The sequence below is a fragment of the Bufo bufo genome, chromosome 6, assembly GCF_905171765.1.
Source record: "Bufo bufo chromosome 6, aBufBuf1.1, whole genome shotgun sequence".
NCBI classification, from domain to species: Eukaryota; Metazoa; Chordata; class Amphibia; order Anura; family Bufonidae; genus Bufo; species Bufo bufo.
Genome location: NC_053394.1, coordinates 169801210 through 169823937, shown reverse-complemented (window position 1 = coordinate 169823937; position 22728 = coordinate 169801210). Strand labels below are relative to the sequence as shown.

Here is a 22728-nt window from a genome sequence, read left to right as displayed (position 1 = left end):
AAAAAATAAAAACTTCCATGAACTCACTATGCCCATCAGCGAATACCTTAGGGTGTCTACTTTCTGAAATGGGGTCATTTGTGGGGTGTTTCTACTGTCTGGGCATTGTAGAACCTCAGGAAACATGACAGGTGCTCAGAAAGTCAGAGCTGCTTCAAAATGCGGAAATTCACATTTTTGTACCAAAGTTTGCAAACGCTATAACTTTTGCGCAAACCAATAAATATACACTTATTGCATTTTTTTTTATCAAAGACATGTAGAACAATAAATTTAGAGAAAAATTTATATAGAAATGTCGTTTTATTTGAAAAATTTTACAACAGAAAGTGAAAAATTTCATTTTTTTGCAAAAATTTTGGTCAATTTCAATTAATATAAAAAAAAAGTAAAAATGTCAGCAGCAATGAAATACCACCAAATGAAAGCTCTATTAGTGAGAAGAAAAGGAGGTAAAATTCATTTGGGTGGTAAGTTGTATGACCGAGCAATAAACCGTGAAAGTAGTGTAGTGCAGAATTGTAAAAAGTGGTCTGGTCATTAAGGAGGTTTAAGCTAGGGGAGCTGAGGTGGTTAAACATATTTTTTAAGAATTTTTGGTGTGTTTTTAACTTTCCATGTCATTGTATCTATTTTTCTTTAGTTCTATATGGGGAAGTATAAGTATAAGCAGCACAGCAGCTCAAGCAACATGGTTGCCTTAAAATCATGTTCTGAAGGCTAAAAATAAAATCTACTGGGGTCATTTTTTAAACTTTAAAGTAGAACTGGCTTAGTTGCCCATAGCAACCAATCAGATTTTACGTTTCATTTTTTGACAGGTCCTTTGGAAAGTGAAAGATGGAATCTGATTGGTTGCTTTGGGCAACTTTACAATCGTAAAATAAAAAACTGTTTAGAAAAACTGAGTATTTCAGAATATGATTTAAATTAGTAAAAATATATGATACAGTCTCTTTATGTTTTATCAAAATGTATCTGTTTCTGTCCCTTTTTCAGGTTAAATCATCTTATGGTTTGAACATTGTCTCAGCGATATTCAGTATTACCGCAGTGATAATTAATATAGTGGATTTTTGCTTCATAAATTGTGACAATTTTTATAACTGTCATGATGAGGGGGTAAGTTTCCTTTTTGTTCCCAAAGTTCTGAAATAGTTTGCATATATACAGTTTATGTGTGTGTGTGTATATATATATATATATATATATATATATAAGCTGAAGGATCCGGCTTCGCACAGGTATATTTCATCTATTTAATTTAATGTTTGTGTGTGTCATTAAAAGATATCTACAGTATTCATTATAACAGTGACATCTACAGTACCCTGCCCCCTTAACAGTGACCTCCACAACCCCCCACAGTGTCCCGACTTCTTAAAATGGGACCTCTACAGCAGCCCACCCCCTTAACTTTGACATTCACAGCAGCATGCCCCTTTAACAGTGAGTTCCACAGCACCCCACCCCCTTGACAGTGACCTCCACAGCGGCCTGCCCCCTTAACAGTGACCTCTATAGCACCCGCCCCTTAGCACTGATCATAGGTTATAGTCCCCTTAACTGTGACTTCCACCATTCCCGGCCCCCTTAAAAGAGACTTACAGCGACTGCCCGTTTAACAGTGACTGCCACAGTACCCTGCTCCCTTAACAGTGACCTCCACTGTACCCTGCTACCTTAACAGTGACCTCACAGTCCCCTCTTCCCTTAACAGTGACCTCCACAGTGCCCGCCCCTTTAACAGTGATATCCAAAGCGTCCGCCCCTTTATTACTGACCTCCACAGTACCCCGTCTCCTTAAAAGTGATTTCCAAAATATCCCGCCCCCTTAACAGTGACCTCCACAGAGCTCCGTTCCCTTAAAATGTGACCTCCACAACACCCCGTCCCCTTAACTGTGGCCACTATAGCAATTTGCCCCTTAACACTGACCTCCATAGCTGACCGTTCATCTGTGACCTCCACAGCAGCCTGCCCCTAGGGTGGCCAGAGGTCCGGTTTTAGGGCGGACAGTCCGGCTTTCAGACTCCCTGTCCTCCGTCCGGCGCAGGGCCTAGAAGGACAGAGGGATGTCCTTTTGAGCAGCTCACTCTCAGACAGCAGCACTGTGCTGTCTGAGCGTGAGCTTCAGGGAGAAAGTCACCCTCCCTCTCACCCCTACCGCTGACAGAAGTTGATTTTTAACCTTCATTGTTTCAATCCCTGTCGGCTGTGCAGTGGGAGAGGGCGTGGCCTAACCAGGTCAGGGGGGTGGCTTAGTGGGACCACCACAGCACTCTGCTCCCTTAGCAGTGTCATTCACTGTGCCCTGCCCCTTTAAAGCTGACCTACAGCAGTGAAGAAAAATGGTTGTTATGAAAACCTGGTTTAAAACTGTGTGTATGTAGAGACTAAGGGCTTCTGTTGGCTGATAAGCGTCATGTGAACAGGCTTCTATTGGCTAATGCATTTTTTGGGAATATCTCAAGAATGGTAGCTGAGATCCGGTCTAAAACCTTTCCGGACACCTGATGTACCAAATTTCTTGATTGTAAATGCGACGGTGCGGATTTCTTTAGCGGACATACATACATACACACACACAAACATACACTCAGCTTTATATATTAGATCTAATATACACTGAGCAAAAATATAAATGCAACACTTTTGGTTTTGCTCCCATTTTGCATGAGCTGAACTCAAAGATCTGAAACATTTTTACATACACAAAAGTCCCATTACTCTCAAATATTGTTCACAAATCTGTCTAAATCTGTGTTAGTGAGCACTTCTCCTTTGTCGAGATAATGCATCCCACCTCACAGGTGAGGCATATCAAGGTGCTAATTAGACAGCATGAATATTGCACAGGTGTGCCTTAGACTGCCCACAATAAAAGGCCACTCTGAAATGTGCACAGTTTTGCCTTAGGCTACTTTCACACTCACGTTTTGGCTTTCTGTTTGTGAGATCCGTTCAGGACTCTCAAAAGTGGTCCAAAACGGATCAATTTTGCCCTAATGCATTCTGAATAGAAAAGGATCCGCTCAGAATACATCAGTTTGCCTCCGATCAGTCTCCATTCCGCTCTGGAGGCGGACACCAAAACGCTGCCTGCAGCGTTTTGCTGTCCGCTTGACGAAACTGAGCCAAACAGATCCTGGCACACAATGTAAGTCAATGTGGACGGATCAGTTTTCTCTGACACAATCTGGCACAATAGAAAACGGATCCGTCTCCCATTGACTTTCAATGGAGTTCATGACTGATCCGTCTTGGCTATGTTACAGATAATACAAACGGATCCGTTCATGACAGATGCATGCGGTTGTATTATTGTAACGGATCAGTTTTTGAAGATCCATGACGGATCCGCCCAAAATGCGAGTGTGAAAGTTGCCTTACTTAGGGGGGTGGGGGTCAGAAAACCAGTCAGTATCTGGTGTGGCCACCATTTGCCTCACGCAGTGCAACACATCTCCATCGCATAGAGTTGATCAGGTTGTTGATTGTGGCCTGTGGAATGTTGGTCCACTCCTCTTCAATAGCTGTGCAAAGTTGCAGAATATTGGCAGGAACTGGAACACGCTGTCATACATTCCCATCCAGAGCATCCCAAACATGCTCACTGTGTGACATGTCCGGTGAGAATGCTGGCCATGCAAGAATTGGAATGTTTTCAGCTTCCAGGATTTGTGTGCAGATCCTTGCAATATGGGGCCGCGCATTATCATGCTGCAACATGAGGTGATGGTCGTGGATGAATAGCACAACAATGGGCCTCAGGATCTCATCATGGTATCTCTGTGCATTCAAAATGCCATCAATAAAATGCACCTGTGTTTGTTGTCCATAACATACGCCTGCCCATACCATAACCCCACCACCACCATGGGGCACTCGATCCACAACGTTGACGTCAGCAAACCGCTCACCCACACGACGCCACACACGCTGTCTGCCATCTGCCCTGAACAGTGAAAACCGGGACTCATCCGTGAACACAACGCCTCTCCAACATGCCAGATGCCATCGAATGTGTGAGCATTTGCCCACTCAAGTCGGTTATGACGACGAACTGCAGTCAGGTCCAGACCCCGATGAGGACGACGAGCATGCAGATGAGCTTCCCTGAGACGGTTTCTGACAGTTTGTGCAGAAATTCTTTGGTTATGCAAACCGATTGTTGCTGCAGCTGTCTGGGTGGCTGGTCTCAGATGATCATGGAGGTGAACATGTTGGTTGTGGAGGTCCAGGGCTTGTGTGGTTACACGTGATTGGCGGCTGTGAGGCTAGTTGGATGTACTGCCAAACTCTCTGAAATGCCTTTGGAGACGGCTTATGATAGAGAAATGAACATTCATTGCACGGGCAACAGCTCTGGTAGACATTCCTGCAGTCAGCATGCCAATTGCACGCTCACTCAAACGTTGCGACATCTGTGGCATTCTGCGGTGGGATCAAACTGCACATTTCAGTGTGGGCAGTCTAAGGCCCACCTGTGCAATATTCATGGTGTCATGGTAATCAGCACCTTGATATGCCACACCTGTGATATAGCATGGATTATCTCGGCAAAGGAGAAGTGCTCACTAATACAGATTTAGACACATTTGTGAACAATATTTGAGAGTAATGGGTCTTTTGTGTATGTAGAAAATGTTTCAGTTCTTTGAGTTCAGCTCATGCAAAATTGGAGCCAAACCAAAAGTGTTGCGTTTATATTTTTGCTCAGTGTATAATGCTAAGTGTATGTGTAACATCCTGAAGTATGTAACTAAAACTCTTTCACCCTGCTACAATAATGTCACGTGTTAATGTATTGTCAACTAGTGTAATATAACTGTGCATTGCCATTTCTATGTCTGTATTTTATATATTTGCTGTAATTTCCATGTACACCAGCAGGTGGCAGCAATATGTAGTGTGGGGATTCGTTCTGGTAGGCAGGGTAAGCGGACGCAGTACAGAGGCAAAAACAAGGTTGTAAACCAAGGTTCAGTGTTTATTCTCACACAGAAAGGAAACAAGCCAAAAGTAAATGTTCATTTTTTGGTGCCTGTTCACACCACACAAAGTTCACAGTGTAAAAAGACTTCACCTGGTCAGCAGATGATTTTCACCCACAGTCCGCAGCAGGCTTTAGAGGCCTGTTTCCCCAGCCTATGGCTCTCACAAATAAATGTCTCAGTGTCTCAAACCACAGACTCCTCAGCTCCTCTGCCATGGAGGATAATCCACACCCAGCTGAGCTGCTGGCTGGGTTTTTAAACCCCAGCCCAAAACCTGGCCTGGACGTGGGGAACAGCCACCCACCCTGCTCTTTGGCTGCTCCCAATAAGAACCGGCCCGGATCGGCTTTTCAGCCACACTAAGAATAAACAGTGTCAGCAAGCACTAGCTGCGGCTGACACATTAAATAACCGGTTCTTATCTCACCGAGGCCAGGAACCTCGGTGACACGTACCTTCCGTCAATGACGGACCCTTGCGCCTTCTTACATACCTCCCCCCTTTGTTCAACCCTGAGGGGGTGAACACACGCCAGACAGTGTACTCGGGACAGGGCATCCGCGTTTCCCTGTAACCGGCCTGCCCTGTGTTCTACTGTGAACTTAAAGTTTTGCAGCGATAAGAACCACCTGGTGACCCGAGCATTCCTCTCTTTGGCCTGGCTCATCCACTTGAGAGGGGAGTGATCGGTCACCAGACTGAATTTCCTCCCCAACAGATAATAGCGGAGAGACTCGAGTGCCCACTTGATGGCCAGGCACTCTCTCTCCACTATACTGTACCGGGTCTCCGCTGGAGTGAGCTTACGGCTGAGGAAGACAACGGGATGCTCCTCCCCGTTGACTTCCTGAGACAGTACCGCACCGAGGCCCACTTCGGAGGCATCAGTCTGTACCACAAATTCCCTTTTGAAGTCGGGCGTCACCAAAACGGGGACCCACACAGTGCCGACTTCAAAGCGGAGAAAGCCTCTTCCGCCTGGTCATTCCAGCGGACTATTACGGACTTACGTCCCTTTAAGAGCCCTGTCAACGGAGCCGCTAAAGTGGCAAAATGGGGGACAAACCTCATGTAATAGCCCACCATTCCCAGGAACGACTTTATTTGTCTAGAGGTGGCAGGTCGGGGCCAATTCCGTATCGCCTCTATCTTGCTCACTTGGGGTTTGATGACTCCGCGCCCAATGACATACCCAAGGTATTTAGTCTCCTCTAACCCTATCGCACATTTCTTTGGGTTAGCCGTTAGCCCCGCCTTTCGAAGGGAGTCCACTATGGCCTGTACTTTGGGCAGGTGACTTTCCCAGTCTGTACTGTGGATGATAATATCGTCCAGGTAAGCCGAGGCGTACCGCCGATGTGGACGAAGTACAATGTCCATTAGACGTTGGAAAGTGGCGGGGGCGCCATGCAGGCCAAAGGGTAACACTTTATACTGGTACAGCCCCTCTGGTGTAATGAAGGCAGTTTTCTCTTTGGCAGCCTCCGTCAAGGGTACCTCCAGTACCCTTTGGTGAGGTCCAGAACAGAAAAATACCTGGCTTGACCTAATTTCTCAATTAGTTCATCCACCCGAGGCATTGGATATGCATCGAACTTTGATATCTCGTTTAATTTCCGAAAATCGTTACAAAATCGTAACGACCCGTCTGGCTTGGGAATTAAGACTATAGGACTAGCCCACTCACTTTTAGACTCCTCAATGACATCTAGCCGCAACATGAGTTGCACTTCCTCCGAGATGGCTTTTCGCCGAGCCTCGGGTACTCGGTATGGCTTTAACCGGATTTTTGCCTGAGGCTCAGTGACAATGTCATGTTGGATTAAGGAAGTGCGTCCAGGGAGGTCTGAGAACACATCCGTGTTCCGACTAACGAACTCCCTGGTTTCCTGAGCCTGTTTAGAGGAGAGGCTGTCAGCAATTTTTATGTTGGCAACCGCTTCCCTCACATCAGACCTAGGAGCCGGAACCTCTTGTCCAAGAAAGCCCGGCCGCGGCCTGTCTTCCGTACCGGTTTCCCTATCCTTCCAAGGTTTTAGCAAATTAACATGGTAAACCTGCTCCGGTTTTCGCCTCCCCGGCTGGTGTACTTTGTAGTTTACTTCTCCTATTTGTTCACGTACCTCGTAGGGCCCCTGCCACCTGGCTAGGAACTTACTGTCCACTGTCGGCACCAGAACCAAAACCCGATCACCCGGGTTAAAGTTCCGGACCCGAGCCTGCCGATTATAGATCCGACTCTGGGCTCGCTGAGCGGCCTCCATATGTTCCTTGACAAGAGGCAAAACGGTCTCTATCCGCTGTTGCATCTTAGTAACATATTCCAGGACGCTTTTATGCGGAGTGGGTTGTTGTTCCCACGCCTCTTTGGCTACATCCAACAAGCCACGAGGATGTCTGCCATATAGCAATTCGAAGGGCGAGAACCCAGTAGAGGCCTGGGGCACCTCTCGCACTGCGAACATGAGATAGGGCAGAAGAAGGTCCCAATCCTTCCCATCTTTGGTCACCACCCTTTTTAACATGGGTTTTTAAAGTTTTATAAACCTTTCCACCAGTCCGTCCGTTTGTGGATGATACACGGACGTCCGTAACTGTTTTATACACAGCAACTTGCAGAGTTCCCTCATGACCTTGGACATAAAAGGGGTCCCCTGATCAGTCAGGACCTCTTTAGGTAGCCCCACTCGGGAGAACATCTCCATTAGCTCTTTAGCTATAAGTTTTGCTGAAGTATGTCGCAGTGGCACTGCCTCCGGGGTACCGAGTAGCGTAATCAAGGACAACCAAGATGTGTTGGTGTCCCCCTAGCCGGACTTTGGTACAGGACCTACTAGGTCCATAGCGATTCGCTCAAACGGTACCTCAATGATCGGGAGGGGTACCAAGGGACTGTGGAAAAGGTGCTGGGGGCTAGTTGCCTGGCAGGTCGGGCAAGACTTACAGAACTCGTCCACCTCTTTAAAACACACTGGGCCAGTAAAACCGTTTGTAGTATGCGGTCCTGTGTTTTCTGCATTCCCAGATGACCCCCAAGAACATGCTGGTGGGCTAACTCTAACACGAGTTTGCGATAAGCCTGGGGCACCACCAACTGTTCAACGGATTCACCTCGCAGCTGATTTACCCGATACAACATATCCTGATGAACCACAAAACGGGGAAACACTGATTCTGCCCCTGGTTGTTGTGGTTCACCATCTATTATTAGTACATTTTCCAGGCTCGGGATAAGGTTGGATCCCGGTGTTGTGCGGTACCAAAATTATCCCCTGAGACATTGAGGTCTGCAGCTCAGGCCCCGGTGGCGAGTCTTCCATGTCTCCCACCATTACACTTAGCGGGGTTGTTCCCCCTCTTCCACCGAAGTGGCGGTCACCCTACCCGCGGGACTTCGGATCTCAGGTCCCAGGGTTCTGGTCTCCCCGCAGAGCCGGGCCAGTCTGCTAGGGTTACACCTGTATCATGCGTATCAGTCACTATCGAACCGGCCACAGTGCCGTGAAACCGGGGAAGTCTCTCCCTACTATAAGTTCATAGGTGGAGGTGGGTTGCAACAGCCACCTCGTGGATCCACCTGCCCGGGAAAACCGTAGACAGAGACACTATAGCAGTAGGATAGTCTTTTCAAGTCCCCATGGATTAAACATGACTCCAACCTTACGGCCGGTGTACTCAGTGGAGCGTACTAGGGAAGCCCTTACCAGGGTCACCAAACTTCTGAGTCCAAACAGAGCCTCCGCTGGGAGGTCTCCCACCTCAACCTGGCACAGGTGGTTTCAGAGACTCCGGCTGCACCCACTGCACATAGTTTCCTGGCATATATGACTGACGGAAGCCACAGCTTTGTGTCCATGGGTTCCCCCCTGACGTGGACAGTCCGCTCGAACATGGCATGGCTCTCGACAACCGCCAGCATATTATTGGAGCGGGTGCCACCAGGGGTTATATACCGGGCAGGTTTGATGGGCACCGGTTGTTGGGGTCCGGGGTGGAGAGTTACGGGATCTGACTGCCCCCCTCCCAACAGAACCCCCCTGTAAGTTCCGGGTAGCCTCATAGCGCTCCACCAGGTCGACCATCTCCAGCGCATTCCCTGGGGAGACCTGGCCAATCCATTGCTGGAGAGAGGGGGTGGCAGAGCCCTCCAGAACCTGTCTGCTAATAACCGGTCCAACATAGCCGTGGGGCTCAACACGTCAGGTTGTAGCCACTTTTTGTAATAGGTTATGCAGGTCATAATACTGGGGTCTCATGGGCTCCGCCGGGTTGAACCCCCACTGATGCACCCGCTGGGCCCGGACCAAGCACATTCACCCCCAGTCTTGCCAAAATCTCCCCCTTTACCTTTGGGTAGTCGCGGCCGCTTGATCATCAGGCAAGTCGAAAAACACCCGCTGGGACTGTGATGTCAGAAAAGGAGCGACGATCTCAGCCCATTGGTCTTGGGGCAGCTTTTTCCCTGGTGGCCACTTTTTCATACATTGCCAGGTAGGTCTCGATGTCGTCTGCGGGGGTCATTTTAGGGATCGCTGCAGCTACTGCTTTCCGGGCATCGTGTACGCTTGGGGGTTGCTCCTGCTGACTGTAACGCCATTACGTGTTTGTAGCAGCAACTGGTTGGTCTCCTGCTGCTGTTTATTAGCCTCGCGTTGTTGCAGGTTAAGCCTCCACAAGGGCCTTCATAACAGCCTCCAATTTCGTCTCTTGACACCGGTTTGAATCTAGCCGGTTTGATAAATGACATACAACCGTGAGAGAAAAAATTAAATTTCGGCGTTCACGCCAGCCTCACTGCGCTTGCCCGCATCCTCCACCAATTGTGGGGATTTCGCTCTGGTAGGCAGGGTAAGCGGACGCAGTACAGAGGCAAAAACAAGGTTGTAAACCAAGGTTCAGTGTTTATTCTCACACAGAAAGGAAACAAGCCAAAAGTAAATGTTCATTTTTTGGTGCCTGTTCACACCACACAAAGTTCACAGTGTAAAAAGACTTCACCATGGTCAGCAGATGATTTTCACCCACAGTCCGCAGCAGGCTTTAGAGGCCTGTTTCCCCAGCCTATGGCTCTCACAAATAAATGTCTCAGTGTCTCAAACCACAGACTCCTCAGCTCCTCTGCCATGGAGATAATCCACACCCAGCTGAGCTGCTGGCTGGGTTTTTAAACCCCCAGCCCAAAACCTGGCCTGGACGTGGGGAACAGCCACCCACCCTGCTCTTTGGCTGCTCCCAATAAGAACCGGCCCGGATCGGCTTTTCAGCCACACTAAGAATAACAGTGTCAGCAAGCACTAGCATGCGGCTGACACATTAAATAACCGGTTCTTATCTCACCGAGGCCAGGAAACCTCGGGTGACACGTACCTTCCGTCAATGACGGACCCTTGCGCCTTCCTACAGTAGTCAGAACATAGTTCGTTAACAGACCTAGACTGGAATAAACCATTCCAGGCTAGCTTCCCCCTATCTGAGGAGGAGTGGAATGTTCCCAGATCCTACTTCAGAGGGAGGACAGAAAGTTCTAGGCAGTGTACCAGCCACCCCCTGTTGGGGTAGGCTGTGTGAATAGGAGCTCCCAGAAACAGGGATCCCAACCAAGGATTCAGGCCTAACCTGAGGCCCAAAGCAACATCCCCAGCCTGAGTTCCTTACCTCAGCTGGATGACAAAGAAAGTAGCCATCTTCAGAACTACTAGATCTCCAGGAAGAAACCACCATTCCCTGCGAGCAGTCCTGTAAGTACAGATTCCAAATACAAGGAGAAGATAAGTACCTCCATAGCTAGTCAGGCCCAAACAAAGCAGAAGATAGACAGAGCAGAGACAGATACCTGCCAGATTCTTAAAGGCGTATGTTCAGATGCAGAATATAGATATAATTCCTGCCACATATTGCCAATACCTGCTGGGACCCAAGACTCATTGCTGTAATATTGTATGGATCTAGAGCTGCATAAGATAACCTCAAGTAAAGACAAGTTGGACCCTATTCTCTGTGTGGAATGCCATCATTCCTCCATTACTCCTATTTACAGCACTCATTTTGTTGCATGTGAGCCAGGATACAGGAGTCCAGCCGTACCAAGGTAGGAGACACCGTTGACATAATACAGAGACAATATCCCCCTCTGGCATTCCTAACCTAGTACATGAGCTATACCATCTTAAAGGGCCCTTTCACAGTACCTGCGCAAGCTGCAACTGGCGTCACGAACTTATTTACACCTAAATCTGACCCACTGCATGGCAGCCCCAATGACCCAGTGTCCTGCTCATTGCATATGTATGTGTGTATGTATGTCCGCTAAAGGAATCCGCACCGTCACATTTACAATCACTGAATTTGGTACACAGGTTCATCAGGTGTCCGGGAAGGTTTTAGACCGGGTCTCAGCTCTCTAGGATGTACCGTTCCTGAGATATTCCTGAAAAATGCATTAGCCAATAGAAGCCTGGTCACATGACCCTTATCAGCCAATAGAAGCTCGCAGGCCCTTAATACATACACACAGTTTTACTCCAGGTTTCCATAACAACCCAGCCATTTTTGTTCACTGCTGTAAGTCAGCTTTAAAGAAAATCTGTCACCAGGATAATCACTATTGAAGTAAAGCCATAGCCTAATAGCACTTAGTACCTTATTTCCAGATGTGCCTTTGTTCCACCAATAGATAGGAGGTAGGAGCCCAGGCACGCCTCCTGCCACAATGTGTCCACCCACCCCTACTACATCACATTCAAGCTATAACTCTTCCCCCCTTTTCCCTGCTCCCAGCAAGAGGGCGGGCTTGGGCACTAGCAGGAGGCGTGCCTGGGCTTCTTCCTGCAAGAGTGACGCCCCTTTGGGCACCTTACTGGCTCTTTTGCATACCAAATAAACTGGATTTTCAGAAGATGGAAAACATTTATTGCTGGAACAAAGGCACATCTAGAAATAAGGTACTAAGTGCTATTAGGCCATGGCTTTACTTCAATAGCGATTATCCTAGTGACAGATTTCCCTTAACCCCTTAAGGACCCTGCCATTTTTTACCTTAAGGACCAGGCCATTTTTTGCAAATCTGACATGTGTACATTTTATGTGGTGATAACTTTAAAACGCTTTTACTTATCCAAGCCATTCTGAGATTGTTTTCTCGTCACATATTGTACTTCATGACAGTGGTAAATTTGAGTCAAAATATTTCATTTTTTATTTATAAAGAAATCCCTAACTTACCAAAAATTTGGAAAAATTTGCAATTTTCTAAATTTCTATTTCTCTGCTTTTAAAACAGATAGTGATACCTCCTAAAATAGTTATTACTTTACATTTCCCATATGTCTTTTTCATGTTTGGATCAGTTTGTAAATTAAATTTTTTTTGGGGAGGGGGGGGGGGGGGTTAGAAGGCTTAGAAGTTTAGAAGCAAATCTTGAATTTTTTTTAACATTTCCAAAACCCACTTATTAAAGACTAGTTAAGGTCTGAAGTCAGTTTGTGGGGCTTACATAATAGAAACCACCCATAAATGGCCTCATTTTAGAAACTACACTCCTCAAGGTATTTAAAACTGATTTTACAAACTTTCTTAACCCTTTAGGTGTTCCACAAAAATTAGAGAAAAATGTGGATGAAATTTCAGAATTTAACTTTTTTGGCAGATTTTCCATTTTAATCCATTTTTTTCTTGAACACATCGAGGGTTAACAGCCAAACAAAACTCAATATTTATTACCCTGATTCTGTAATTTACAGAAACACCCCATATGTGGTTGTAAACTGCTGTACGGGCACACTGCAGGGCATAGAAGGAAAGGAACACCATATAGTTTTTGAAAGGCAGATTTTGCTGGACTGGTTTTTAGATGCCATGTCCCATTTAAAGCCCCCCTGACGCACCCCTAGAGTAGAAACTCCACAAAAGTGACCCCATTTTGGAAACTACACCCCTCAAGGTATTCAAAACTGATTTTACAAACTTTCATAACCCTTTAGGTGTTAAACAAGAATTAAAGGAAAATGTAGATGAAATTTCACAATTTAACTCTTTGGCATATTTTCCATTTTAATACATTTTTTCCAGTAACAAAGCAAGGGTTAACAGCCAAACAATACTCTTTAGTTTACAGAAACACCCCATATGTGGTCGTAAACTGCTGTATGGGCACACGACAGGGCACAGAAGGAAAGGAACGCCATATGGTTTTTGGAGGGTAGATTTCACTGGGATAATTTTAAGTTGTCATGTAACATTTGAAAACCCCATGATGCACCCCTAGAGTAGAAACCCCCAAAAATTGACCCCATTTTGGAAACTACGGGATAAGGTGGCAGTTTTGTTGGTACTATATTAGGGTGCATATGATTTTTGGTTGCTCTATCTTACACTTTTTGTGAGGCAAGGTAACAAAAAATTGCTGTTTTGGCACTGTTTTTATTTTTATTTACAATGTTTATCTGACAGTTTAGATCATGTGGTATTTTACAGAGCAGGTTGTTACGGACGCGACAATACCAAATATGATTTTTGTTTGTTTGTTTCAGTTTTACATAATAAAGCATTTAAAAAAATATATATTTTTGTGTCTCTATAATCTGAAAGCCATAGTGTTTTTTTTTTTTAGGCGACTGTCTTATGTAGGGGCTCATTTTTTTTTCGGTATGAGATGACGATTTGATTAGTACTATTTTGGGGTTCATATGACTTTTTGATCGCTTGCTATTACACTTTTTGTGATGTAAGGTGACAAAAAATGGCTTTTTGACACCGTTTTTATTTGATAGTTGATAGCAGCAACACCAAGCGATCAAAAATGCATATGCCCCCCAAAATAGTACCAGTCTAACCGTCACCTCATCCTGCAAAAATTAAGCCCCTACATAAGACAATCGCCCAAAAAATAAAAAAAATATGGCTCTCAGACACTAAAACACTCCTCCCTGCTACGGAACTAATAGTTATAAGTAATACAGCTGGAATACATATGATTCTTATATCTTAACAATGCAGGTTAGATAAGATTATACAACAGTGAGCGGGGCCGGTGCATTAGAATGCAGGGACTGCACCGATCCCCGCTGTCATTCCTAATCCAGATGCCGGCCTCCAGCCCCTGTATTGGGGGTCATTCACACTGCGGAGACATTGTTATGGGGGGGATCTGTGGATGGCACATTGCATAAGATGCTATATATGTGTCATTCACAGATCCCCCCATAACAGTGCCATCCAGAGATCCCCTATAACAGTGCCATCCAGAGATCCCCTCCATAACAGTGTGTCATCCACAGATCCCCCATAACAGTGTGTTATCTACAGATCCCAAATAACAGTGTCCTCCACAGATCCCCCATAACAGTGTGTCATCCACAGATCCCCCATAATAGTGTCATCCACAGACCACCATTAGTTTAAAACCCACCAAAAGCACACCTTTTGGTTCAAAATATTTTTTTTCTTATTTTCCTCCTTAAAAACCTAGGGGCGAAAAATACGTATAGGTTATATGGTATATCATAGGTGGGTGGAGTATGTATATTGAGCTGGCTCATAGGTTGATCCCACTACTTACAGCTGTATAATAACTTCAACCTTGGTAATTTAACCCCTCAGATGCCATGGTCAATAGCAACTGTGGACTGTGGCATATGAACGGTTAGACAGAGAAAAGATCAAATCATGGGACTCTGATCGGTTGCTATGACAGCCTGGAGCCTTGTGAATGCTCTCCGGCCTGTCATAGCGAACTACCTAAAAAGCCAAGCCGGAGACATGGCCTGACAGGCAGCCTTTTATTGCAGTCAGATCGCATCTACAATTCCACTAAGGGGAGTAAAATATAGAAATTCAAATCACAGTTTTTCCAAATTTTCAATAAAAGAATAAATAAACAATAAAAAATAAACATAATTAGTAGTAATGATCAAGCACCAAAGTATTCGGGTGTTCGGGCCGAACACATTGCTATGTTCGTGTGCTCGGCCGAGCACCCGAGTATAATGGAAGTCAATGGGAGACAACAGGCACCCCTGCTCTGAAGAGGGGAGGGTGCTTGGTCCATTGGAAAAGGTCAGAAAGTGACAGAAACACAACCGAAATGGATCGGGAACACCATGAGGACGATGTCTGGATGCATCTTAGACTCCCAGGTCGCTGCTGGGAACCATGTTGTCCGAGTTGTACGCCACTTTTACAGACTGACAAAAATACGCACAAAACCCCCCAAAAAATTTTACTGGAAAAATTATTAGGAAACATTCTTTCCTGTATATTCAATTGTATATAAAGTGCTGCAATAAAATTAAAAGGAAGAGGTACTTTGATGCAACCTGTATATCACATAAACGAGGGCCTCATTCACATTGTGGTACAATTGTTCAGGTAGTGGGACTCCTACACTAATAAAGGATATGCACTAAGTGTAAGGGCTGCCAAAAATTACAAGGAACCGGCACTTCAATACACCCTTTGTTACACATAAAGGAGAGCATAATACACAGCCTTGAAAAATTATGATTAATGGCCTGCTGGTGACCCTAAAAACATTTGGAGTAATTTCGAAGTTGCGCCATTAAGTGCTATGGCCTGTGGGTGGGTGTGTGGGTGTCTTCACTTGTGTTCAAATGACTGTGTTATGGACATTTGTACGCTGCGCTGGGAAACAGAAGTGGATCTTGTTGCTGATGGTTCATGCGAAGGTCTAGGTGCAGGGCGAGGGGCATCCGGGCCTGGGCCTTCGACAGGGGATTGACTAGCAGTGCGTAACACAGGGAAAGAGGAGGCAGTGGTGTGACCCGCAAACCAAGATTGTGGACCCAGGCGTTCGGCCCACTTTTTAGGGTGCTTGGATGCCATGTGGCGGATCATGCTGGTGGTGGTGAGGTTGCTAGTGTTCACGCCCCGGCTCATTTTGGTACGGCACAGGTTGCAAACTACCACTCTTTTGTCGTCTGCACTTTCCTCAAAATAGAGCTATACTACGGAACACCCCCTACCCCTTGGAAAAGTAGATTTACGCCTGGGTGTGCTCGGTATTGTAACGGTTTCGGGCCTGTTTGGTTGTGGGGGGACTTCTCCCTTTTGCAACCCCCACTGCCTCTTCCAGCCTGTTGCGGTGCTGTGGATCCTCCCCCTCTGCACTGCTATCCTCGCTCGGCTTCTCACCTTCCCATGTTGGGTCAGTGACCTTATTGTCAACCACCTCCTCTTCCACTTCCTGACTCTGCTCATCCTCCTGACTTGACCTAACCACAACCTAACCTGTGTCCCATCATCATCCACCTCGTGAAACGAATAATTGCCGTTCACCACCGTCATCATCTTGAGACTGTGAAGGCTCAAGAGGTTGGGAATCAGGGCACAATATATCAGGTCCCTCTTCAAGCCTGCTGGGCGCGAGGTCCAAATGTAATAGTGGCGCTGAATAGAGCTCCTCAGAATATCCAAGTGTGGGATCACTCGTTTGTCAAGCCTCTCCATAGTGTGAGGAAGGATGATCAGAGAGAGGATTCGGTTGACCAGACTCTTGGCTACAGAGACTGGACTTGGTGGAAAAGAGGGTGGTGCTTAACCGACTGGAAGCATTATCTTCAGCAATCCAACCGACCAACTGTTAGCAGTGGTCCAACTTGGACAGTGTTGTCCTGCGCCGCCCAGCTAAGTTGGACATGAAGATGGGTACGGTGGATGTTTTTTTTTTCTGGTGCACTGGCAGCAGGCACAGTTTCATTGGGCCCAGGGCCACGGCCTCTGCGTGCACCATCAGCATCACGCCCACTTCCCCGTCCCTTAGTGCTTGCCTTCTTCATATTAATGGTTTTGTCACTAGATGTGGCGCAGATTGTTTTACAGTCCGCTAAAGACACCGTTTTCTGATGCAGGACAGTATATGACACAGAAACACAGAATATGGACACTAGATTAGGCCCAGCATTTTGGAATTTGCCCTAAAGAAACTGTTTTTGGATGCAGGACAGTATATGTCACAGAAACACACAGAATATGGAAACTAGATTAGGCCCAGATTTTTGGTATTTGTCCTAAAGAAACAGTTTTGGATGCAGGACAGTATATGTCACAGAAACACACAGAATATGGACACTAGATTAGGCACAGATTATTGGAATTTGCAATACAAACTCAGTTTTCTGATGCAGGACAGTATATGTCACAGAAACACACAGAATATGGACACTATTTTAGGACCAGATTATTGGAATCTGCGGTACAGACACTGTTTTCTGATGTAGTTTATATTTATATTTTTCCCTATATCTGGTCCTGACAATGTATTGAAGCGCAGATCACACAATTCACGGATTACACTGTTGACAGCAAAAATGTGGATAGATTATAGGAGAATCTTTTTTTCTGTATTTTAATTTTTTTCCCTATATCTAGGCCTGGCAACCACACAATGTATTGAAGCGCAGATCACACAATTCACGGATTGCACCAATGACAGCAAAAATGTGGATAGCTTATGGGGAAAAAAAGTGTTTTCTGTATAAAAAATTTTTCCCTATATCTGGGCCTGACAACCACACAAGGTATTGCAGCGCAGATCTTACAACTCACGGATGACACAGTTTACAGCAAAAATGTGGATAGATTATGGGAAAAAAATTTTTGTTTTCACTAATATTCTTCCTATCTCTGCCCCTGACACACAGAAGGTATTGCACAGATGTCCAAGTCACTGCAGACACCCTCTATATAGAAAAATAATAGCTATTTTGAAAAGTATGTAAAAATAAATTGCTGCCAACCACACACAATAGTCCTTAAAATGACTTTTGGGTCTTTGAAACGTTATTGTGATCGCAAACTCCCTACACTATCTGTCCCTTCCTAAGCGCAGCTCTCCCTGACTCGCAATGAGCCGAACCCGCATCATAGGGTGCTATATAGCACCTGATGACACATTCCGGCCAGCCAATCACTGTAATGCCAGTAGCCAACATGGCTACTGGCATTACAGTGATGGCAGTACTTACCTGCACGTTTATTGGCTGCTTAGCAGACGCGAAACGTGCGGGGAGGAACTCAAGCATGGCGCTCGAGCACATGTGGTACTCGGCTGAGTACCGCCATGTGCCGAGCATAGCGATACTCGAGCCGAACAAGTATTCGGCCGAGCATGCTTGCTCATCACTAATAATTAGTAACACCAAACTATTTAAAAATAATAAAATTTTATCTGAATAGTGAATGTTATAACAGAAAAAAATAAAAATGCCCGTTTTGCCATCTTTGGTCACCTTGCCCCTCAAAAAAGTAGAATAAAAAGTGATCAAGAACACATATGTACACCCAAATGGTAAAAATAAAAACTACAGTTCGCCCCACAAAAAAAAAGTCACTCAGCTCTGTAGATGATAGCAAAAAAAGTTAGGGTTGTCAGAATTAGTGTTGGGCACGAATATTCTAATCGTGAATATTAATCGCGAATATCGGCATTCCGATAATTTGCGAATATTTAGAATATAGTGATATATATTTGTATTTTCGAATTGTCTAGACTTTTTTTTCATCTGAACCCATGATCCCTCCCTGCTTCTTGCTTGTGGGCCAATGAGAAGGCTGCAATGTCTTTGTCTGAGCTTAGCAACATCCCAAACAACCAATAGGAAAGTTGCCTAATGCCTACCCCTTACTATATAAGAACCTCCCCAGCAGACATTTTCCACAGTTTTTTAAAGTTCTGAGAGAGACAGCAGTGTCATTGCTGTGCACTGTTCTTTCCACTCATTACATTAGATGGATAGTTAGATAGTATATATATATAAAAGCTAATACAGATAGTTAGTGGGAGATAGTCAGTGTAGGTTATATCCTGATATAGTGTAGCTGTCCATACATACATGCTTCAGACATAGTGCTGTGATGTCACAACAATACTTAGTGCACCAATCAGTAATCTGTAGTCAGAACTGCTAAAATCTGAAGTTTCACGTGTTGCGCCAAAATATTTGCATCATTAGTGCCGATTAGCTCAATTGCGAATATATTGGAGCATATAAAGCCATTTTTAATGTTCTGCTGTGCCAACCATTTTCTCCAGTCTCAGAAAACTTCTAGCAGCTTGGAAAATGTAGCAAAAGTGACCCACACCTATATTGCGTGCGCATTACGCGAATATTACATTGCCGATATTCGCAATCAAGAAAATAATCGTGAATTCTCAAATTCGTGAATATATGACGAATATTCTACAAAATATTTGCTAAAAATCGTGAATTCGAATATTGCCCCTGCCACTCATCACTAGTCAGAATATGCTGATGCAAAGAAAACTTTTATTTTTCAAAGGTTTTCAAAAAAATTTAAACTAGTAAAACATAATGAGAACTATATAAATTTGGTATCGCCACAATGGTACTAATCTATAGAATAAGGATGTCATGTCATTTTTAGAACACAATGAACACCCTAAAAACAAAACTTAAAAAACCTAATAATTTTGCTCCCATTTTTCAAGCTATGGTATTTTAAATAGTGCCATTAAAAAAAATACAACTTGCCCTGCAAATAAAGAAGCCCTTAAATGGCTATGTGAATGAACAATTTTAAAAGTTATGGCTCTTGGAAGGCAGAGAGGAAAAAGTTAAAGGGGTTGTCTCATCATGGACAATGGGGACATATCTCTAGGATAGGCCTCCATTGTCTTATAGGTGCGGGTCCCACCGCTGGGACCCGCACCTATATCGAGAATGGAGCCCCGCAAGGGAAGGAGGGCGCACTGCGCATGTGCAGCCACCCTCCATTAATTTTCTATGAGGCCGGCGAAAATAGCCGAGCCCTGGCTCTGCTTTTTCCAACTGCCCTATAGAAATGAATGGGAGCGGAGGCTGCACATGCATGGTATGCTTCCATTCACTTCTATGGGGAGCCGGCTTGGTGGTGGCCGGACCGGAGTCCTCCAGCCACCACCTTGCCGGGCTCCATTCTCGATATAGGTGCGGGTCCCAGCGGTGAGACCCGCACCTATAAGACAATGGGGGCATATCCTAGCGAAATGCCCCGATTGTCTATGATGAGACAACCCCTTTAAGTGGTTATTATACTTATTATGAATATATAAGTACATGTGAACATTGGTAAGTTACATTGTATGTTTCCTCTTACTCAGGCCGGTACATATACAATTGTTTCCATCCTCCTTGTTATGAATCTTCTGGTGTTCTGTACTGCTGTCTCAATTGCTGTGTTTGGTGGTCGTGCTTTGGAAGAGGTGCCAACAAATGTCACTCCGGTAAGTCCAGTATATGTAGTTATGCCCTCTCAGCAGCATTCAGTAGTCTTTCGGGCAGTGAGGGGTAGCATGCAACTTTGAGTCACGATTTTCCTGGTACACTCAATGCACTGACACTTCACTTATTGCCTGACACTCCTTTTCCCTCATGAGGCTACTGCTGCTTCCCCTCTCCCTCCTGTAACTGTTACTTGGGTCCTGTGATTGTTACTGGGCGTTCTGCAGTTTTTACTTAAAATCCTATGGTTGTTGCTGTTTGGATGCAGATTCCTGGTAGGCCAGACTTTTTGTGGGCCATTTGAACCACCATTGTCAAAAAAGCCACAACTGGAGAAAGAAATTGTGCTAAAACTGCAGTGATTGTACATTGATTTGAGCAGAAATTTGTGAGACATGGCTGGATGATAGCTATGACTGGGCAGTTAACGTACAGGATTACAGTCTGTTTAGAACGGATCGTGAAAACAGAGAGTGGGAGAGTTGGCCTTTATGTAAAGTCCTATCTAAAGCTCACGCTCCGGGAAGATATAAATCAGGGAAACGGCAGGTCTGCAATATACGGGCACTGGCGGTGTGGGCACTCCGTGCTGCGGATGCAGATCCATTGACTTAAATGGGTCCACAATCCGCGAAATGCCGCAAAAGATAGGAAATAACGATTTATTGATGTTGGTAAAAAAAAAAAATATTAATGTAGGAAATAGACAAATATTACAATTGTTGAAAAGGTTAAAATGTAGTGTAGTTGATCAACTAAAATAAGGAGGTATATGAGATATTTGAGCGGTTAAAAAATGGTGGAAAAAATAAAAATATTAATAAAATCACTATTTTCCACTGTATAATCCAAGGAGTAGTTCTTATTAATGTCCAGTAGGAGGAGCAATCTCATAAAACATGGTTAGTGGTCCAGGTTCATTCCGGAAGGTAAAGGATGTAATGCTGGGTTATATGAATCTCCCCTGTTATGTGTAGGTAACTCTGTGTCTAATTAATACATCAGAGAGCCTAGTTCTGGGTTTGAGTATTCTCTTTTGACTGGATAATAATTTATATATGTCTCTCTAAAATATTGTAAAAGGTGTGGCTCTTCTCTCTATCCACAGCAGGTGAGTCAGGACTTTATAAATCTCAGGACTCATCGGCATACTCTGAAGCTGTTAGGACTTGGTAGTTGGTGTAGAATAAAACTGGTGCTGGCGATCAGCTATTGTAGCCATGGGACCTGTACAGCCGCTGCAGGAGAAATCTGGTGTTATATTGTACCCATTCAAAAGTGACATGTAGCCATACTACACAGTGGCTCTCTGTTCTGGCTAATATTGCGGAGTTCTGAGTAGTAGACGCACCTCTATGGCATCCATATTCTCTACTAGGGCACATGGATGTTAAGCTGTCCAAATGTGACACAGCTTGCAAAAGTTTTAAAGAGGGATACAAGAAATACTTGAAAAGCTGAGATCTCCTTGAAAAATGCTCATGACGTTAACATTTATTACATTAGCATAGTCAATAATATGACAGCTTTTCAATTTTTTTATTGCAGGTGTTCGTGATTCAAAATGTTGTCTCAATGCCTCACTCTTCCTATCCAGAAAATTCTTCCGAGACCTCCATTCCTGCTCCTCCTCCTCCTCCTCTTTATTTTACTTCATAAAAGACCACCCACAAATCACCTATGACATAAAGAATAATCTATAGCAATAAAATCAGAAACAGATTAAACTGTCCAATGTGTTATGAGCTTTATATGATGACCTATGTAAGCACAGCATATCACAGCTACAGGTCCATACTCCTTGTAGCTAAAATTGCACAAAAATGTTGTGCTATTTGGCTATTCGGAGCAAGAATATAGTGGGTGTATTCACCCCCAGTTTCTGCGGGATGCTGTGTATGCACATATCTGGAACTTGGGCTGAGCTGCAGAAAATGTGAGACCCATTACAAATGGTAGACACTCAGACCATGTTTAAAGCCTTGGCAGAAATGTGAGACATGCAGCATATCTCCCCTCTTCTGTCAAGGCCATAGGCAAGGTCTGGGAGACCAAAACACTGACCAGATATGAAAGTTTCAATCCATTAATGTAATTATATGCTAGATTATTGAATTAAAATAATTGATTTTTACTAGCCACAATTGTCGTGATTTTTTTTTTATTTTATTTTTTTCGTTTTCTGGAGATTTTGTTACCATTGAGTGATCACAGATGGCATTATCCCTGGAGGTCTAGGTTGGGTTAAAAGTTAATTGCTTATATTCCTTGTGGTTTAGGATGCTAAAGGTGGCATAGGACAGTACAAAGTACTGATAGTTTCATCTTATTTATATAATTAGATCCAGAATAGTTTGAGTCAGAGCTCTTCTTTAGGTTATCAACCACTGAGGGCCAACTAGAAGATTTTTATTTAAGGCCTCTTGCACACGAACGTATGTATTTTGCAGTCCGCAAAAAATAGGGATGACATCCGTGTGCATTCCGTATT

The 22728-nt window shown here is 44.6% G+C and overlaps 1 protein-coding gene across 1 annotated transcript in view; it reads left to right on the top strand.

The window, feature by feature from the left end:
• Positions 1-22069, top strand: part of LOC121004645 (membrane-spanning 4-domains subfamily A member 4A-like) — a 102663-nt gene extending 80594 nt beyond the window's left edge. Inside the window, exons 4-6 of the mRNA XM_040436891.1 lie at positions 1000-1122; positions 20117-20239; positions 21786-22069. Coding sequence (XP_040292825.1) covers positions 1000-1122; positions 20117-20239; positions 21786-21896 — 357 coding nt within the window. The 3' untranslated portion in view covers positions 21897-22069. The remainder of the gene's footprint in view (positions 1-999; positions 1123-20116; positions 20240-21785) is intronic.
• Positions 22070-22728: the final 659 nt, after the last annotated feature.